Genomic DNA, 21,899 nt, shown 5'->3' with positions numbered 1-21,899 from the left:
TTTATAGTCACTCGTTCAAGTGCTGATCTATTTTTAAATTGAATATTTATGTAAGTATTATGTATAACATGATATAAATAATTAAGGACATAAGAAATTAAAATTTCAAGTGCCAATATTGATTATTTTTCCAGTTTTATTCAAATATATTGAAATTAATATGGAAACAAAAGTTCATAAATATTATTCTTAATAACAAGAATTGAGATTTGGGGATAAGTTTGAAAAGCCATGTCAGAAGAGTAGGATTAAAGACAAAGTATTAAGGTAACATATATTTGCATAAAGTTTTAATAACACTGACAATTTTATTTGTTTATGTTTATTAATTAAAATTTAGTTGCAATTTATTTCATATTCTAATATTTTTGAGAAAATTTTACTTATATATACATACCTGAATATTATGCTGCTTTTTTATTTTAAAGTGTGCCGACTGTGCTGTTATTTTTATACTAGTAATATTGTATACTGTAGGTATCGTATTCATATATAGTTATATGTATCAGTAGTATAGATACTTACTTTCTTTCTATGCGTACTTATATCCTTTATGATCTTTCTAAGTGCATATAATACTACTTTTTTAAGAGAAGGCAGTTTTTAATAATCTATTGTTAATTCCCCTAATTCTGTGTCCCCTGGTTCTGCTATACAACAATTATATATTTTTTTATCATTACTGATTTTAAAAGTTTCTTTTCAAAGAATTTGACCATATATTTTTTTTTCAGAGTAATTGGGCTGTTCCTGAACAATATTGAATATAAATATTCAAAAATATGATAAACTGCATATCCTACTAAGTAGATCAATACCAAAATTCCATTAGAGAAATAAGTTAAAATTATGTTTTACTTGTATAATTTTCTTGCTATTTGTCCACCATTATTTGTGACTTAGAAATTAAATAGTCAAAAAGAATTTAGTACCAGTTTTTATTTCCCAAAAAAAATAATTGTTAAATAATTACATATTGCTTAAGATACAGTATATTATATTGTGTTTATAGTTGATAATTCTAGTTCTTAGTTGTTTATAGTTGATAATTAACAATATTTCTGATGTTAGATATTATATTAGATAAAAAATTTAATTACCAACAGCTACCTACCTATGTAGCTGCAGATTATTATATTGTGTAGTAGGTACTGTATAATTCTTTAGTTCAAGAAACAAATATCAGTACAAGTATATAACCAAAAAAATGTTGATGCAAATTCTTTGTATAACATACGTACCCCTATGGTATTCAACTTTTCATTGTTCTTTTAATTAGATACACAATAAGCACATTAATTGGTTTATTAAACAACCAAAACTAACTACTTACATTCACAATATAAATATCACAATAAATGTATAAGCTTTGATCAATTCCTATTATTAATACCTGACGACTTCATACTTTATAACTACCAATGGCTATCCTACTAACACACTAGCCAACTAATAATAAATCTGTTCTAAAAAAATACAACATAAAGACATCGTTATTGCAATAATATAGAAATATATTCCATGTATCATTAACTACCTATAAATACAATACCCACATCTTCTTTTACGCGAATAGTGGGGGAGGCAGAAATATTGCCTGCATTGTACATCGTACAAATTGGCTAGAATTTATTAATATCCATTGCAAACATTTCTCTTTCAAAGGGTCTAAATGTTTTGTCTTTTTACTGTGTCCCTGTAATATGTTATCAATTAACAACAGTTATCAAATATGACCTGGACAATAATAATTGTTTTACCTTTTTTTCAAACTAAACTCTTTAAACAAACTATATAAATAAAATTTATCTCATAACCTAACTTGCTGCTAGAATTTCTTTCTTGTTATTCTATGTTCCTATATTGTTATTCTTCACATTATCAATTTCTATGAGCAATATCATTACTAAATCAAGGAAATCTATTCCTAATGCCAATTTAAATTCTGTGAAGGCACAACACTTTCTTCAATATTTGTTTACTTCCAAAAAATGTCAAAGCATATAACTTGAAATAATATTTCAAGTATATATTTAAATTTTGACATGCACTCACATTTAGAACATCTGAAATAAGAAATTTTGTAATTCTACACGTCTAAAAGATATAATAACATTTTTCTCACTATAGAGCAGAAATTTCTTTGCGGCTTCAGATACAAAACTTGCATTTCCATACATCGAAATACAAAATAAGATATTATTTATTAGTAGACAAATACCAGAATATAGAAGGCCAAACCAAACTCTAGGAAATAACTTTAAAATACATTATTTTTTCAAAAACGTTTGGATCTATAAATTACAATAATAATCTCATCACATCTGTCAGTGAAATGAGTCAAAAAACATAGGTTACCGTCAATTTATATGTTTTCAATTTCAAATACTCGACGCTCATTGGTCGTGACGAAATCGTCTTCCTCGACAAAATACGGCATATTTTCCAACATAGCCCGCTATAGGGAGTTGAATATCCTTCTTCTATATATCCTTGAAGGAGACAAAAACAATTTTTTGTATAGTCTGTCCAACGAGAAGATCCTTGACTGTGATAGATGTGTCTGTCATTTTAATTTCAAAGTAGTTTATTTTATTTTACAAAGAAATAAGTTGGTACAACTGGAACGCATAGCAGGAAATTAATATATGTATTTAAAATTTGACTGACAAATAACTTCAAAATATTGTGAAAAAAACTGTTTAAAACTGAAGAAATGTAATCGAGTTATTTTATTTAATAAAAACGGTATGTGTTAATACAAAACAAACAAAAACAAGACACCACATACCAAAAAAATATAAAAAAGAACTATTTCTTACTTTCAAGCTTTATGAAACTTCCCGCATTTATCATTATATTTATCAATATAACTTATGTACAAATACAAATTTGTAATATTCCGCAGGAATAAATAAAACAACATAAATAAAACAAACTATTTTATTAATAATAACACTTACCAAATTTTATACCTCACAGGTTGATTAATTAACTTTAATCTTAATTTTTTTAAACCAGTACCTTTTGACATTATTTTTCTGCAGTAATAAAATCCATTATTTACCTATTGTGTGGTGTCGATATTTTACAGCTACTCCAGTTTTTAGTATGTCTTTAGTATGGTCCTTCTACCATATTCGAGATGCACTTATCTACGACGAGATGGTATACGAACTTTATTGATAGTGACAAGATAGTAACTTTATTGGTGTATCTGTATAAGACTTTCTGCCTGGGCAGTGAGTATTAATCATAAACTGTGCTCTGGGTTCTACAGTTAATTTTCACTCGATTTTTCCTCCACTTGACTTCAAAAGACACAAAACACACGTAATAACACGAATCAAAATGCATCATCTTCTAAAACGCGGGTATTTGACAAAAGTTGTCACAAAATTATAACCTATAATTTGGCAAGACCTTGACAAACGTCAAAAATCTAAAGGCGAGTTCATACGCATCGGCGTCCGTTTGTCTTTCATCGTTCCGTCAAACCAATAAAATTGAAATACGACCTGTCATTTTTTAAACAAACCAATAAAACTGGTTAAAAACAACAAGTGACGACGCATGACGAATTTATATTTAAACCCATCCATAGTTAACTTAAAAATTATTAGAAACTTTTTTTAGTAAAATAAATAGATTGGTATGGGACGTCATCTGCTTTTCTTCTGTCATCGTCTGTCGAAATCTTACCTGAGAAAAAAAACAGAGTATAACCCATAATTTGTTATTCGAACACCACTTTTCTCCTTGTCGGGTCGTTGACGTTGACTTGTCGCCATTTTATTTCTTTTGTTTACACGCTGCAGTTTGCTTTGTAAATTGAATACATAAATTATTTAGGCAAATATAGGTTTTTGATAAAACTCCTTGGACTAACGTGTAGGTAAGTGTTGATAAATAAGTTTTTTTTCATCTTAACATGCTCATTGTCATTCTCCTGATTTAGGTGACAGAAAAGGATCATCAAATCAAATTGAATTTTATATTTTTTCATCCCAGGACCGATAATAAAATATATATTTTATGGATACCTTCCTAAATATCAACGAGATGAGCCATCGGAAGAAAGGGACCATAGTACAAAACAGAAGGGTGATCTTTTTTCTTTCCACTTAGGATATTGAAATTATTATATACTGTAGTCGTGTTCGGCATTATGCTCTGAGAAATATAGATAAACAAAGAACAACAGATATAAAGCATCCCAGAGGAAAAGAGAGGCAATACCTGTACTCTCTCTCTGATATTTGTGAAAGTTACGGCAAAGTATTGTTGTAAATGTCATCTTTTTAATCGACCTGAAAACTTCGAGCAAAAAGATGACACTTTCAACAATACCCTGACAGATATCAGAGACGATACAGGTTCTTCCTCTCTTTTCCTCTGGAATACTTTTAATTTATTATTCTCTGTTTATCTAGATTTCTAAGAGCACTATGAACGAACTCAGCTTGTATGTTTGAAATAATCGTCCAGCTGGCTTAAAAATGATGATCGATGACATTTCCTATATAACTCATAGATGGCTTCATTTCTAAGCCATCTATGACGCCATTTTTTTCAGTTTTGTTATAATTAATTTTGTCTCTTGATCTACTTGTAACATTATTCTTTTAATTTTATTAATTTATTTTGTTGAAATTAATTTCTGTTGTATATTTGATAATGATATTAAACATATTTTTAAAAAATGGTGTATTTTTTGTGTTTTTATGTATGTCATAATTAAAAATAAATGAAGAATTAAAATTTTTTATTTTTTTAAACTTCCCGCCATGCGTTCCAATCTAGTCCGTAGTTCCTACAAGCGATATTGGGGGCGCTAGTAGCAGTAGACTTGTCAACAGTGTCAAATTTAAACGTCAATTTCACTTTCCAATATTTAGCAAGGCGCTCGCACTTCTCCTTGTGTATGTGTTTTGTGATTTGTGGCCTCTCATGCCTGAGCCTGATTGCCCCGATTAATTTTGAAATAGCCGATGAATAGCCGGCAAGTTTTTGTGAGAATAATTTATCTGATTTCAGTTGATAACATTTTGTATTTTAGTATGGGTTTTTGTACAATGTTTATTATTGGATTGTAAAGGCCACTAAGTGACTAGGATGAAGGGCAATAATAAGAATATAGCAAGAATACGAGCCGAAAGTTTTAGTTCTATAAATGAAAAGGCTGTAGATGATATTTCATTAGACTTCTTTTACAAACCTCATACCATTACGTTATTATTAATATCAATTGGGGCAGTAATTTATTTTGCATTTGTCAGGTAAGAATTATTTAAATTTAATTAAATTAAGAATAACTAAACCATTAGAAACTTCAGCTTTGTTAACTTACAAAATTGACGAGAATGTTATCTTATCAAACCAAAAAAGAGGTCAAAATATATGAAGAAACAAGTAAAAGATAAAAAATTTGGTTATGTTATATAAACATAATTTTTTACATACCTATTTATTCAGTTACACGTTTTTTAAATTTTTACGTTATACTTTTATATTTACTATAAATAATGAAATACGCCATATAAATTTCAAATATTAAAATGAAAAGTGTTCCTTTACATGTAAAATATATTTTTAAAATAATATTGACTGAATTTAATGTGATATTGACCCATTAATTTTGTCACTAAAATAAAACCAGAATAAAACTATTGGTCAGTAAAAATGATGAATGAATGTTTAGAAATACCATTAAAAAAAACGGTGTTCAGTTACTTTACAAATGCCCTTTTTTTTGGTAACTCCAGGGCTGCGTTCAGATATTCAGGATAGATGCACTCTGGACATAAAATTTACGTCCTTCGACGTTCTAAAATAAAGGATATTCTTATTTTAGAGAGAGAAACATCCTAATATAATTTTAATGTAGTGAAACAAGAACAAACACCTCTAGGTTGTTATGTCACATCTAAACAGATTGTCGTCTTCAATACCTGAACACAGCCCAGTGGATGCCAGTGGCTGTTTATCATATGGTATGTTTATTACATATAACTGGGCGAAGTAGAAAAGGAAATATAGTTTTTGATGGGACATTACATCATTATACTAAATGATTATGTGTGAATAATTCAAAAAATGAATCATGATTTGTTAAAATGGGCATCAGTCACTATTCAGCCATTTTTGAGTTTTTAATTTTTTTCAATCCTACATTAATCATACTACAGTTTCTTATTAAAAAGGTCTCTGTCCTGACATTCACAATATCATAGCGCACAAAATATTCAGACTTTCATATAAAAGCATCAGTCAGTGACTAAGGCCCAGTGACTTTTCTCAGAACTTATGTTCCCTGACCATGCCCAAAAAATAATGATTGAAATATCAAAATTAAAGTTCTAGAATAAATCTCAAATTTTTTTTCAAAAAAATATTTTTTGGAGATTTTTTATATATAATTTTTTATTGTGATTGTGATGTAGATTGTATAGGTATTTGAGTTTAAAAGGGTGACCAAAGATTACAATATTATCTACTAATTTAAAAAATAACTTTCACATGAAAGTTTGGTGAGTGTGACATCAGTCTTAGAGGTTACCTTTTTTGAAATTTGAGACACCTAATCAATTCTTTACAGTCAATAGACCTAAACGCCTAAGCGAAAGAATTTTTATGCAAGATTTTTTAGTTTATTTAACTATAAAATTTGCAATCCAAACTCCCATCGGACGCGATTCCAGCTGGCGGATAGGGGAAATAACCGCGAACCAAAATTGGAAAAATTCCTTTACTTTGAAACTAAAAGAACTGCCTATCAACTTTTTATTAACATATTTTAGTATGGGCGGCTATACGTGCCTCCCGGCGCCAATTTTTAAATTTATTATACATTTCTCTGGTAAAAATTATGATAAACCGTTTCTATTGAACCTTTGACACAAACCATTTCAAATGTATTATTTCAGTCTAATAAATATTTAGTCTCAACATGTTTAATTCTTGTCAACGATGGCATGTATTGATTATTTCGATTCCAAATGAAGAACACATGGGAAAAACGATAAATGCCCAGGAAAGTGTTTTATAATTTAAATTACGCATGGACCACGCATGGTTTTTCCCATTTTTATATGCCTGTTTCTATGTGATCGCTATCAATATTCCCGTTTATTTAGGTACCAAAAGGTGTAGCTTTTTAAAGCGAAAAATATGAGTTAAAAATCAAAAAGTCAAAAATTCAAATATCTTGAGATGCATGACTTTCATAGCAATGATTCGTAGCAATGACTCATAACGATTTCTACCAAGAGACTTTTTTACGTAAAAAACGTCGGAAATGTATATTTTATTACAGTAGTGTAATATAGGTATGGACGAAAAGTTATTAACTTTTCAAAACAGTTAAAAAACATGTAGGTGACCACTTACAATTAGGAGTCATATTGATATCGAAATCAAATTACTCAGACACCAATTTTCATATAAATATGGACGTTAGTTGAGAAATTATTTGGAATAAATCGAAATAAAAATTAAACTTCCACACCCTTTATCTCCGAAACGAAGTATTTACATGACATACATTTATACGGACTTTTTTACTTATTTTGATCTACAGAATATGCTGCCGAAGTTTCTCGTATACAATTCGGACCACCCTGTACACAAATCAGTTGTTAGAAATATAATATACAATAAGTGTATATTTCTAACAACTGGTTTGTTTAGATAAATGCTTATCAGAATATTAAAATTTGTTTATGAAATTATTTATTACAAAAAATATGAAAGAGATGTTTTTTTAGAAAAATATTAAGAAATTTTTAATGGTCTTAGAATTATCTCGGTATGTTGACATTAAGTTAAGGGTGTAGCAGTTGCGCAAACTTTTATCTTATAAAATATACCGAGATAAGAGAATCGAGTGTCTTATTTTAAATTATATTTTTTTTAAATTTTAAAGAAAATATATAAATTATAATAAATTATATTATATTTGTCCTCTATGTCCTTTATGTATCAAATATTTGACTTGTGTAGAGGGTTTCTCATTTTCGTGTGTTTTACAGGATTTCTCGCTTATGAATAGATGTACAAAGATGCGGTTTTCACAATACTTTGCTATAGTCTGTGAAACGAATAACTTTGGATTTGACAGTTCCCGCGGGCTTTTCTAGTGTTAATTTTATTAGGTTAGCAACTTGCGGTCATGCTGACGCAATGCCGTCTCTAATAGAACAGCCTCGAGCGAGATATATGACGTCACGCTAGTTAAATACTACGGATTAATAAATATGTTGTAGAATACATGGAAAACAATAATTCCTCGTATTTTTGGTTTGTATTTTAAAAATGATATAGTTTACATGAAATATACATAATATACAGTTAATAAATACAATATACAGGGTGAGTTTCCTACGATGTTCTCTATGGGTATCTCGGAAACTACTGGAGATAGAGAGTCGATTAAATGAGGAAAGAATTGCAGTTTTGTGGGGTCATAAATATGCGCCTTTCAGATTTTTGAAAAAATTCATGGCTTACTAGATATTTCCGAAAAATCAAATTTCGGCTATTTTAAAAATTGTCCCTAACTCCATTATAAGCTGTTTTAGACAAAAAGTTTTCAGATAAAAGTTGTAGATAATCACATTTTTAATGAGACTGTGCCTTCCGTTTTCTTCTAAAACCTGTCATTTTTGACATATGACACAAACATATGTTTTTTTAAATGGAAACCATAGTTGGCCATGACTTCATAAAAAGCGCCATTTTTTAAGCTTTTCAGCGATATAAGCTAAAATATGTTTTCTTCGAAACATTACTGAGTTATAGCCAATTCTTATAATTTTTAAACAATTTCTTAACTTAGTTAGCCATGGAAGCAAGTTAATCGTCTTTGCTCTCGGAAATGTGAAGCTGTCACATCCAAACTTTGTAAATTAAAATAAGCAAAAATTGTAAAAATTTATTTTTCAAATGCAGAAAAGCGTGTAGGATTATTGGTTGACCTTTTCTTGACCATACATTTTCGAGGATACGTTAACCGGTGAATGTTACGTTTTTTAGAGAACGGCTTTCAAGACATGTTAGAAAAGTTACATTTAGTTATAGCCAATTCTGATCTTTCTTGATTAATTTCAATTGGATTGCATGGTATTCTTATTCTATTATGATTTATAAAACTTATAAAAAGTTAGAATATATTACTAAACGGTTCCTTACAATTTACATTACACAAACTAAAATTTAAAAAATAATATCACTGCATACACTTTAAGTTATTTTAGAAAATGTTCAAAAAATCTGCCATTGTTTTGAGTTGCATCTTTTTAAAAATGAATTACTACCTATTCTCATAGAAGGACCGGTCGACTTAATTAAACTTCTCTCGTACCGCTACTTCGAGTGCTTCTCTTAATTCACAAGTTCTTTTGTAAACCTTATTGTTAACTATACCGCGTAAAAAAATCTATATATCTATAAATGGATAGGTCAGCTGATCGAGGAGGCCCATACAATTGGTCCACCTTTTTCTATCCCTGAGTTTGCATAATTATTATATAAATAATTTTTAACATTTCTTTCATTATGAGGGGGGGGGGGTCGTAATAAAAGTCATGTTGGAACCACTCTATTGATGCGGGAGTATCTATACGTTTTTCTTCATTTGAAAAATTCATATTTACAATTTTTGTTTATTTTAATTTACAAAATTTGGATGTGACAGCTTCACATTTCTGAGAGCAAAGACGATTAAACTTGTTTCCATGGCTAACTAAGTGAAATTGTTTAAAAATGATAAGAATTGGCTATAACTCTGTAATTTTTCGAAGAAAACATATTATAGCTTATATCGCTGAAAAGCTTAAAAAATGGCGCTTTTTATGAAGTCATGGCCAACTATGGTTTCCATTTAAAAAAACATATGTTTGTGTCATATGTCAAAAATGACAGGCTTTAGAAGAAAACAGGGGGCACAGTCTCATTAAGGATGTGATTATCTACAACTTTTATCTGAAAACTTGTTGTCCAAAATAGCTTATAATGGAGTTAGGGACAATTTTTAAAATAGCTGAAATTGTTTTTTTTTTCGAAATATCTAGTAAGCCTTGAACTTTTTCAAAAATCTGAAACGCGCATATTTATGACCCCACAAAACTGCAATTCTTTCCCCATTTAACCGACTCTCTATCTCCAGTAGTTTCCGAGATACCCATAGAGAACATCGTAGAAAACTCACCCTGTATATATACCTATTTATAGTAATAAATACTTTCGCAAATAAACTATGAACCATACAAATGCAGCAAATGTTTTACAATATACAAATAATGAATAGGTACATAAGATAATGGGTAAAATGTAAAATATATTTTAAATTTTGGAGTTTGAAAATCGATCTAATTTAACAAACAACATTCAACGTCTACTACTTACTATGACTGAAATCGTACTCCATAGTCAATGTAGATAGTTTTAGTGTTAAGAATAATACTTTTAAAAAATACGTGGTCATCTTTTGACAAGTTTATATTAGTTTATTAATTGCAGTAAACATTATGTGGCGTGTGCTGTGAATATTTTATATGTAATTTTTTGGAATACATTCGACACTATTTTTTTCATATGACAACACTGATAAAGGCTATGATGTTTTTTTAAACCACGTTTTTTGTAAACCAAAAAAAATAATGAAAAAATAAATGAAAACTTAATCAGCGTTTTTCCCGAACCTAAATCCCAAGAAAATCAAAAATTTTAGAATCATTTTACATATAAAATGACAGCGATCTTTATTTCATAGCCATCGCTGACGCCTTTTTTTCTATGATATTGTATTATTTGCAAATATAATATTTCGAACATTGATACTTGCAAAATATACATATACATTTTGTGAATGCAAATAATAATACCTCACTATTAGTAGATATTGAATGTTTTTTTGTTAAATTAGATCGATTTTCAAACCCCAAAATTTAAAATATATTTTACATTTTACCCATTATCTTATGTACCTATTCATTATTTGTATATTGTAAAACATTTGCTGCATTTGTATAGTTCATAGTTAATTTGCCAAAGTATATACATATATATATATATATATATATATATATATATATATATATATATATATATATATATATATATATATATATATATATATATATATATATATATATATATATATATATATATATATTTTTATTATTTCTTTACCTCTCAATATATATATTTTATTTAATTTTTATCTTGGCTTTAGGTCAGGTAAAATGCGAAAACAGTTTTTATATTAAATATTTCATGACGTTTCGACCTGGTAGGGTCTTTATCAAAATTTATTACTTGAACGTAGATTGTTTACTTATTACAACTTATCATTTTCTTTCTGAAATCTTAGCGAAGAACATATATCCAAATTGGGTTCCACAAATATAACACAAACATATCAATAAAGTCGTCACAATTTTTGCACAGAGACATACACATTTAATGGATTTTACAACACTGGTTTGCATACACATTTAATGGATTTTACACACAACAGTGTTGTAAAATCCATTAAATGTGTATGTCTCTGTGCAAAAATTGTGACGACTTTATTGATATGTTTGTGTTATATTTGTGGAACCCAATTTGGATATATGTTCTTCGCTAAGATTTCAGAAAGAAACAATCTACGTTCAAGTAATAAATTTTGATCAAAAGACCCCTACAGGTCGAAACAATCATGAATATTTAATATAAAAAACCGTTTTCGCATTTTTACCTGACCTAATTTCAAGAAAAAATTAAATAAAATATATATACCTATATATATATATATATATATATATATATATATATATATATATATATATATATATATATATATATATATATATATATATATATATATACAAAGAAAAAACAACAGGTTAAAATGTGGTAATAACATATCAAAGATTAATAATTTATATACTAAATTAAAAGATTTAGATCTACCTTTATATAAATCTGGTGTTGTTTATAATATTAGTTGTCTTGATTGTAATCTTTCTTATATTGGACAAACTTCTACTGTTCTTAAAGAACGTATTAATAGACATATTAGTGATTTTAGATTATGTAAACGTAGTTGTGCATTATCAGAACATGTGATTGATACACTACATAATATTGATTTTAAAATGCAAAAATTTTGGATACTGAATTTAATACTAATAAAAGACTTTTTCTTGAAATGGTAGAAATTTACATTAATGATAATTGTATTAATAAAAGAAAAGATATTGAGGATCTTAGTAATATATATTCTTTCTTACTCCATTTTATTAAAAATAAAAATAATATTTAAAATTTTGATTTTTTCTTTATTTTTATTTGTAACTTGTGATTAACCTTATATGTTTTTTATTAATAATTAAATTTACCTTTCTATGTCAAAATAATTTTTAGTAATGTCAGAAATCATGAATATTTAAGAAGATTTTAACTTTTATACAAAATTTTAGTTCCTTTCTTCCATATGGAAATTGATATATTTTTCTATTTTTATAATTAAACTTTTTACACGTAAGTTTATATAATATTATATTATATTCAGTTGACTTTTGTGATATGTTTTAGCCTTGAAAAAGGAAATATAATGAAGTATTTTATAGTAAACTGCGATTGAATTTTCTCTCTGATATTATTTATTTATAGAGAAGGTATTATTTTCTAGGGCCACGATCAATAATATACTCATATAATATACTCTATACACATATACTCTGTATGTTTCTCAAGAGTGGTTCACCTCTACAACTTTTTCATTTTTTCTGATAGAAGACGAGATTTGGTATGTTAGTATATGACATAAATTAGGATTGATTGACGTATTCAATTATTTTCAGTTACTTCCTGTTTCACCGGAAATTACTACAACTTTTGATTTTTAAATGGCACCCTCGGTATTTTTTTACTTTATTCGATAGAAAATGACACACTGAATAGAATGGCATATCATATGGCAACTTTTGACATTTTCTTTTACAAAAATCGTATTTTACATTTCAATTTAGAAATTCATGGCTTTGTTAAAAACACTCTAATTTTGATCAAGATATCTCAGAAAATAGATTTGATCGTCTATTGTTTTTCGCGTCTTGTCCTGGCCAGTTAAAATATGCCCAAATCGTGATTTGGACATATGGATGATAAGGATGGCTCATTGGCATACATATTTAGAAAAATCATTTTTTACGAAAAATTTGGTTTGGTATACAGGGTGTTTCAAAACAAATGCGAAAAACTTCAGGGGGTGATTCCTTGTTCAAAATAAAGGGTAGTTTGCTTTATAAACGTTGGGTCAAAAGTCAACCATTAGGGAGATATCGCGGTACAAAGATGGCGGAAAAATAATGTTTTTATTTTTTATCTTGAAAACGATAAGAGATAGACTGATGAAATTTTACGGAAGCATTACTGTTATGAAAACACACTTTCTGGTAATTTTTTCACTTTTTTATAATGAGTGGAAGGGGTTGAAATAAACTACCCCTATCATTCTTGTTAATGAAATTTAAAGAAAAATCTTATCAAACACATGCAAAAAAAAATAATTTTGATAGTCTAGTTTATTTAGAAACTTTTTTATCTCTTGTGTTTTTTTGATAAAACTCACCGATTTGAAATTAAAAAATAAAATGCTTATATAAATTACATGTCAGGACAAAAAACATTTTTAGATAAAGAATCTAGTGGGCAGCTGTAATTTTTTTAGGAAAAAATCTAGTCGGCCGCTGTCACATTTTAGGATGTTTCTAATATTGTTTTATTTGACATTACCCTACTGCAATACGTTATTATCTAGATTATTATTATTATCATTATTATCACTAGATTCTTAATCTAAAAATATTTTTAGTCCTGACATGTAATGCTTTACATTTTATTTTTTAATTTCAAATCGGTAAGTTTTATAAAAAAATACAAGAGATAAAAAAGTTTCTAAACACACTAAACTATCCAAATTAATTTTTTTGCATGTATTTGATAAGATTTTTCTTTAAATTTCGTTAACAAGAATGATAGGGCTAGTTTATTTCAACCCCTTCCACTCATTTTAAAAAAGTGAAAAAATTACCAGAAAGTGTGTTTTCATAACAGTAATGCTTCCATAAAATTTCATTAGTCTATCTCTTTTCGTTTTCAAGATAAAAAATAAGAAGATTATTTTTCCGCCATCTTTGTACCGCGATATCTCCCTAATGGTTGACTTTTGACCCAACGTTTATGAAGCAAACTACCCTTTATTTTGAACAAGGAATCACCCCCTGAAGTTTTTCGCATTTGTTTTGAAACACCCTGTATATGAAAATCGCAATCGCAGGTTACAGTCGTTGTGATTTAAAAATCGCAATCGCAGTTTCAATTGCGATTGGATCGTAGTTTTGCTCATCTCTAGTAGCTGTCATCGTTAAGATGTAACCCAAACTTATATATTTTTTTTAAATAGAACACCCGATATATTATTTTTTTTAATTTTATTTACCTTGTTAAGAGCAGACTAAAAATATAATTACACTATTATACTTATTTCCATAGACATGGTAAAAAATGCATTATTGGATTTTTCCAGTTTAAATTAAGTAATCAAAGCAATCGAATAATTTATACGACGTCAAATTTTGGTTATTGTCTATTCCCGCTCATTTCTTTGGGTGAAATTATTGTACAAGTAAAAGTGTAGTTTATTAAGATGACACGATGAAGAGCAAAATTATTTGGTTGAATAAATTAAAATAATAATATTCTTCTAAACTCTAGGTTGATTTATGTCAAAAAGTCAAATAATGCATTTTTTATTTTTATTCAAAGATTTTTATATTCTGTTTTTAGAAAGCTCATAACCATGCAAATAAAATAAAAAAGTAATATAAAGGTTGTTCCATTTAAAAAAAAAACATAAGTTTGAGTCATATTTTGAAAATGACAGCTCCCAACGAAAAACTAGTTACGCCACTGGATTTTACGTGAAAGACTGTACGGGACACAGTTTTCACATTTTTGATAAATTATATGATAACCGAGATACAAAGGGGGTCAAAAAAATCCAAGAATTTCAAATTGACCCTGTATTTCAGGAGCTAAGAAAGCTACGACAAATCTGTGTGTAGCATCTTTAGATTTCATTAAAAAGTAGCACAGTAATGTTAAAACCGAATCTTTGTATGATTTCTAGAGTCGATTCCCCCGTATGAGTGCCATTCTCCCGTATGTTTACCCCATGGAGTCTGCACCCACTCTCACTTGACCTATCACTCAAAGTCCACAACAAAAAGGAATGCTCACATCTCACTATAAGAGCACAATTCAAAGATCTCATCAACTCGAAGTATAAGAGTCATCGACTGGTTTACACCGATGGCTCGAAAACTGATAGGCACACTGGAGCGGCTTTTCATACGTTTGATAAAGAAATGTGTTTCTCACTAAGTCCCATAACGGGAATATTCTCAGCAGAGCTTTTTGCAATATTTAAGGCTATTCAATATATATTGACCTCCAGCTATAAGAGATGGGTCGTGGCTACCGATTCATTGAGTTCCATTTCAAGTATCTCCTCTTTCTACTCCAACCATCCACTAGTTATAGCAATCAAAATGCTTCTACAGAAGGCCAATATCAACCACTACAGCGTCACTTTCCTTTGGCTTCCGAGCCACATAGGAATTCCTGGCAATGACAGAGCTGACTACTTGGCTGCAAAAACTCTCAACCCTCATAAAACCAACCTTGTTTTCTCCAAGCAAGATCTAAAGAATTATGGCAAACATATGATCGATAATATAATCCAACTAGAATGGGACTTAGACATGAATGATAATAAGCTTCATGAAATCAAAAGGGACTATTTTGAAAATAATGTAGTTAACTTACCTAGAAGAGATTTTGTTATGCTCACTAGAATTTTCGTTTAGGACACACGAAACTTACCCATGAACACCTCCTTAAAGGACAGAATCAGCCCATTTGTGAAACATGTAATCTTCCAATATCTGTCAAACACATTATCTTTGAATGCCCAAAGAACGCGTTAAAACGAAGACAACACGGTATCGTGGATAACCCTGAGGTAGCCCTTTCCTATCAAAATAACAAGGCTATGTTGGATTATATAAAGGATATCGACATATATAAAAATATATAAATAATGGGATAAAGTGACGCTAAAAGACTCTACAGTCGATCCGTCTTTAACACATATCTCTCTCTCTCTAGAGTCAATTGTGAGTCAATGACTGTGTCCACAACGACAATACGACTCGAAATATATACCGATAGTTAATATATTAATAATCGGTATTTAATATTATTAGAGGCAGTGATTTTTTTTTGTACTTATTTTCCCAGTGGGTGAATATATAATAGTTTGTTCGGATGGTGACATATGTATATGAGTCTAGTTAAAATTTTCGGATGGGTTCAATCTTTAGGAAGGAGCATAATGCTATCCATGTATTCATGCATGGTGGGCGGAAAAAGCACTCTAGAGTGGGGATCCTTGACAGTTCTGTTTGACGATTCATTTGACACATTTAAATTTGATTTGAAATTTTGTGGATTTGTCAGTTTTTACGGAGCTTATTTGATGTTATTTATTATTTATTCTACTACTGATAGTTGTAAAAAGGTAGTAAATCTAGATGGAAATTGTGGCAGAACTTAAATTAACAGTGACACTAACGCGATTTATCGAAAAAGACTCTAAAATAGTTGGTTGTGTAGCGTGCGGTATATCTCGACATATCTCTGTGAAATAATGGAACAACTTTTCGCTAGTAAGTGACTATATAATATACATACGTGTAGTAAACCGATCATTTATGAAATTCACTTATATTAACTAATTATATATTTTTTCTTGCATTTTTGCTTTTATTTACTACTTGTCAAAGATTAGATGTCAAAGAATTTAGATACGTCAATTTGACTTACCTGTTTCAGTAGCGTATCGGATGTTTATGGTTATAAATAATTATTATAACTTAACTATTTTTATTAGAATTTTATATTTTTATAACAATTTTAATAACTACCAACACAACGTAAAATAAAAAAAAAATATTGAGGCTACCCCACGTCTAACCTACATCATAGTTTTACATTTTTTAAATAAAATTAGAACGGCACTGATAAACCGGAATTTAAGTCGGCCATATCTGAGGCTCATCGTGGTGGACCTAAGATTTTTGATATGCTCCTTCCTTAGTCTTATTCAAAGGGCTCAATAAATAAAAAATTAAAAAGTCCATTTATTTTCCCAGTCATAAATATTTGACATTTATTAAATTAAATCATTTTATAAATGGAAATATCAATCTGGCACGTCTCAAGTGGAAGAAAGTCAGTTTGGCTGATAATTTGCGGATGCAAAAATTTGACAGATTTTTGAAATCCGTAACCCTTATTTTCCCGTGCTTGAAATTTAACGTATTATTTGATACTATCATAAAAAAAACATTACTCTTTATTTCAAAAATCGCTCTAGATCCAAACACATTCATATGATGAGAACTTTAGGACAAGTAGTCACCCTGACCAGAGTTTTTTATTGCTATAACTCAAAAACTAAGGGAGATTTAAAATATAATCAAGAGATGGATTTTGTAGAGAATTAAATTTCCTACAATACACAACTTTCTTGTGTCTCCGAGAGTTACAAAGTTATTGGCGAAACATGGCGAACTGACATTTTCCTAAAACCATGTTTTTTGCACTCCTGGGGTCTCAAAACGTTGAGAAAAGTGTGAGCCATAGTCAAGTTGCACCCTAAACCACCATTTAGTTTACCTTCGTGAATCGATTAACATTTTGGATGATAAGAAATAATTCTTGTGAAAATATTGGAACTGAAGTATTAAATAATTTAATACTTTAGTTCAAGTTTAAGAGACGTGGGTCAAATTTTGTTCATATTTTTTTAGCATCAGCTTGTGGGTCACTAATGCCTATTTGCTCTAGAATTAAGTTTATACATATTTAATTGGGTATTTTTAAAACTAAACATCTTTAAAATTAAATTGACTTAACTGGTAAAAAGCGTGGTTTGACGATTTAAAAATGTTTAATTGGGTTAAACATGTCTTAAGTGTATGGTGCAAATTGCAATAAGTGTTTGAATGAACAAAAAGTAGCGAAAATTACATACCATATAATAATAATAATAATAATAAAGGACTTTATTTGTACAACTGTGTCATATACAATAATAGAAGAAAGAGAAAAAAAGTAGTGTACAAAAGGGCGGGGTTCAGTTGAGCAGATTAGATATCTGCCCTCTGTTCAACTAACCCACAGAGAAGAAAATATTTGTTAACAATAATAAAAATTAATGAAACTAAATCTTAAGTAAATCTACAAATATGTAACCTTAAAATTGCATAAACAGTATAAAAATTAAGTTATTTACGGCATGAAATATAATAAAATTTATATAGAAGAGAAATATATTAACAAAAATACAAAATAATACAAGCAAACTTAACATTGAACATGCTCATTATAATTATAATCCATTTATTTATGCTGACCCACCATGTGCTGAAGAACAATTCTCTTAAATGTAGCACTAGACATCCTGTTAATATTTTCGGAGAAGTCGTTTACATATTTTGCGATTAAATATGAAAAGGATCGTTCATACAAAGTAGTATTGTAACTAGGAATTGTTAGCTTTCCCTTAAATCTAATGTTAATATTATGAATGTCTGTGCGAAACCGAATTTTCTCGTAAAGATATGGTGGTGACTTGTTTATTAAAATTTTGTGGAACAGACAAAGCAGATGAAGGTGGCGCCGCTCGTTCATCAATAACCATCCTGAATGCTTATATGCTTGACTAATATGGTCATATTTCCGGATCCCAAAAATTAGACGTATACAAGAATTCTGCAATTTTTAAATGCTATTAGCAATTCGCTTTGTAATGCAAGGTCCATAGAGAACATCGCAAAAATTTAAATGTGACAATACCAGTGCCTCGCATAAGATTGTTTTTATATTTCTATTTAATACATGACGATGTTGAAAGAGAAGTTTCAAATTTAAATAAGCTTTCTGAAGGCATGCATTTATATGCTCTTGAAATCTGAGATTTTGATTCACGATAACTCCTAAATTTTTTGTGCTCGTTTTTATCAGTAAATGTGAATTATTTATTTCAATTGAGTTCGAAAAGGAATCCAAAAACTTTTGTCTGTCACCACCCTTACCAAAAACTAATACTACAGACTTCTTAGGGTTTAAAAAAAGACCATGATTTTTTGCCGTGAGGGAAAATTGATTCAAATCATAATTTAATGCCGAGACAGCTTGAATACTTTCTTCAGGAGGAAATGACAAGTAAATTTGTGTATCGTCAGCGTAAAGGTGATATTTGCTAGACAGTAATGTATTCGGAAAATGAGAAGTATAAATACTAAATAACAGAGGGCCCAAAATCGAGCCTTGTGGGACACCGCTAGTGACTGGTTTGAAGGCAGACTGTTCACCGCCATAAGTTACTGCTTGACTTCTGTCTTTTAAAAACTCCTTGAGTAAGTGAACAGCCTGTTCTGAAAGTCCAACACTCTGCAAAACTGAAACAAGGATTTTATGGCTAAGAGTGTCAAAGGCCTTACTAAAGTCCAACAAAACTAATACTGTTAATTTGCCCTATATATTATGAAATATCATTTCATAATCAGTGCTTGAAAAAATACAAATAGAATATAAATTATTCACACTCCTACAGTAGAAAATATAAATAAACCCACGTAAACAAACAAATGGTAGCCTAGGAATCGCGGGTCAGTTAAAAATCTTGCGGGGGTCAGTGTCTGACCCACGGGTCGCCATCACTGGCATAGAGTCTTTTTTTTCTCTAAGGAAAACTTGATGTTGTTCGAATTGTAAAGAAATCTTTATATTTTGGGTACTATATTAATAGAATTAACATATGCGCTACCCAATCCTGTAAATTTTCAGAATACACAAAAACTGAAATACTTAATTTTCGATGTCCGTAATATCAACCGCAAATACTGATACTGTGAAATACTCGGTGGTTGAGTGGAAATCAAACTTTATATATTGTTAGATTCTATTTTAAATATATGAATTTGGTGCTCTTTTTAATTATTTGGTTGCTCACGCATGTGCGCCTAAAAGGCGGGACGCGAACGACAGTGGAGGAATAGCGTCGCCGCGGCAGTCACTGCTTGACATTAACTGCGAATTCAAAAGAATTTAACATCAGGTGTGGGGTAATAAACCCGGGTGCTTTTCGTGTGCCTCTGAATTTTGTGTGACTTCATGCTAATTAAATTAGCAATGGCCAAGCGTGCTACAATCGAATCTGTGTCCATCTTCAACGGCGGGCATTGGAAACTCCGCCTATACGAGTGGTTTGTAAAAATAAATTGGTATGAAACAGAATTTCGTTGGTCTGATCGGGAAACCGTAAGTAGAATTGGCCCCTTTTTACTTAAATATGCTAAACGATGGTTTACTGCATGGAAACCCACTCACAAAACATGGAAAAATTTTAAAACAAAATTTTCAGCTGTTTTTCCATAAAAAAAAATTCTGGGTAAGCTCATGATCGATGCAAGTAAACAAGCATGGCAACTTTCAAAGTTGCCATGCTCATAGTAACATTGACTAAGCACGCATAAAACTTGAGAAATTAAAATTGCTCTCTTGTTTCAGAAAATATTGAAAAAAGGTTTAGGCAATTTAAAAAGTGATATTAATAAGTTATTAATAATAACATCAAAGTACGAAGTTTACATTGTGAAAGTTCTTTTAGAAACCAAGATAATGATACAGGATTTAAAACTGAATTTTAGATCTATAGCTCCGTAGTTTTAGTAGAGTTTTGTAGTTTTATATGCCATATTCAAACCAAATTTACGATCATCAATAATTGTAGTAGGTTCTGACAATACGATAAACATGTAATTATTAAATTAAAACATACAAAAAAAAATAAGAAAAAAAATACAGATTTAAGTGTTCAGCTAAAATAATTATTGTACAAAATTTTTAAGATGTCGAATAGCATAAATTGGATTTATTTTAAATAACGACAGATACCACATTTCCATTTCGCCTGGTTTTAACCATGTTTTAACTATAAAAAAAACATATCCCCGATACTTTTTCTGGTATCGATTGTATTACAAAACTAATTAAAAGTTATGATAAATTTATTTGTACTAAAGATTGAAGAAAAGTACCAAGAAAGGCTGGGCATTTGATAAAGCGAAGCCAATAAGTCGATTCCAGGGCTATCGGATTTCAGTTCTAAGAAACTTATCAGTTAAATGTTGTTCCATATTTTTCTCAACACAAGTCTAATGAAGTTGGCGACTGTTTATAATATTCAGTGCTTTGTCAGTATTTTACGAAGTCAGGTATTTTTTTACTGTTTTCTTTTGTGTAGCGATTTCAAGCTTATGAGTATTGATGAGTTAACAATTTTAGTATTGAATACTTAAATGGTGTTATTTTTCAACGGTGCCGACTATTCCAGATGAAATCGAATTGAAAATGTTTGTCAACATGGCCTAGTGGTAACTGGTTAAAAAATACAGAAATATGACACCGAAACAGAAACTTAAGATAAATGAAAATAAATTTAGGACAAATAAGCTAACGATCATTTTTGTTAAAATAATATTATTTTTAGAAAAAAAAATGTGGCAAACTTCTTTTTATATAAAAGCTTTCTTTTTATATAAAAGCTTTTGTGTCGAAGTCGAAAGGCAGCCGTTTTGATTTATTAAGATTGTTTTCCGACAAGCAGTGTTACGTTACAACTGAAAAAAGATCTTTTGTGAACTAAACCATTATTTTTATTTTAACTCATGCATCAATTTGTTAAGAAGTATTATGATCAATGCTTAAAATGTATTGTT

The 21,899-nt window shown here is 29.4% G+C and overlaps 1 protein-coding gene and 2 long non-coding RNA genes across 4 annotated transcripts in view; 2 read left to right on the top strand and 1 right to left on the bottom strand.

Moving 5' to 3' along the window:
- Positions 1-924, top strand: LOC115879530. Its single transcript, XR_004049727.1, has 3 exons — positions 1-50; positions 135-267; positions 735-924. It is a non-coding gene; the product is annotated as an uncharacterized LOC115879530 (long non-coding RNA).
- Positions 925-1,372: 448 nt separating this feature from the next.
- LOC115879529 lies at positions 1,373-1,956 on the bottom strand. Its single transcript, XR_004049726.1, has 2 exons — positions 1,761-1,956; positions 1,373-1,696 (listed from the first exon to the last, which is right to left on the bottom strand). It is a non-coding gene; the product is annotated as an uncharacterized LOC115879529 (long non-coding RNA).
- Positions 1,957-4,893: 2,937 nt separating this feature from the next.
- LOC115879528 (phosphatidylserine synthase 1) overlaps positions 4,894-21,899 on the top strand; it is a 48,539-nt gene continuing 31,533 nt past the window's right edge. The window contains exons 1-2 of one of the 2 annotated variants that reach the window (XM_030896409.1): positions 4,894-5,002; positions 5,060-5,279. In XM_030896409.1, the coding sequence (XP_030752269.1) occupies positions 5,116-5,279 (164 nt within the window). In that variant the 5' untranslated portion in view covers positions 4,894-5,002; positions 5,060-5,115. Of the gene's footprint in view, positions 5,013-5,059; positions 5,280-21,899 lie in introns of both variants that reach the window. The other variant, XM_030896410.1, reaches the window with a different exon arrangement.

This window comes from Sitophilus oryzae, unplaced genomic scaffold (assembly GCF_002938485.1).
Source record: "Sitophilus oryzae breed Bouriz unplaced genomic scaffold, Soryzae_2.0 scaffold_1582_pilon_pilon, whole genome shotgun sequence".
Taxonomy (NCBI): Eukaryota; Metazoa; Arthropoda; class Insecta; order Coleoptera; family Curculionidae; genus Sitophilus; species Sitophilus oryzae.
This window is presented reverse-complemented; position numbering and strand designations above follow the sequence as displayed.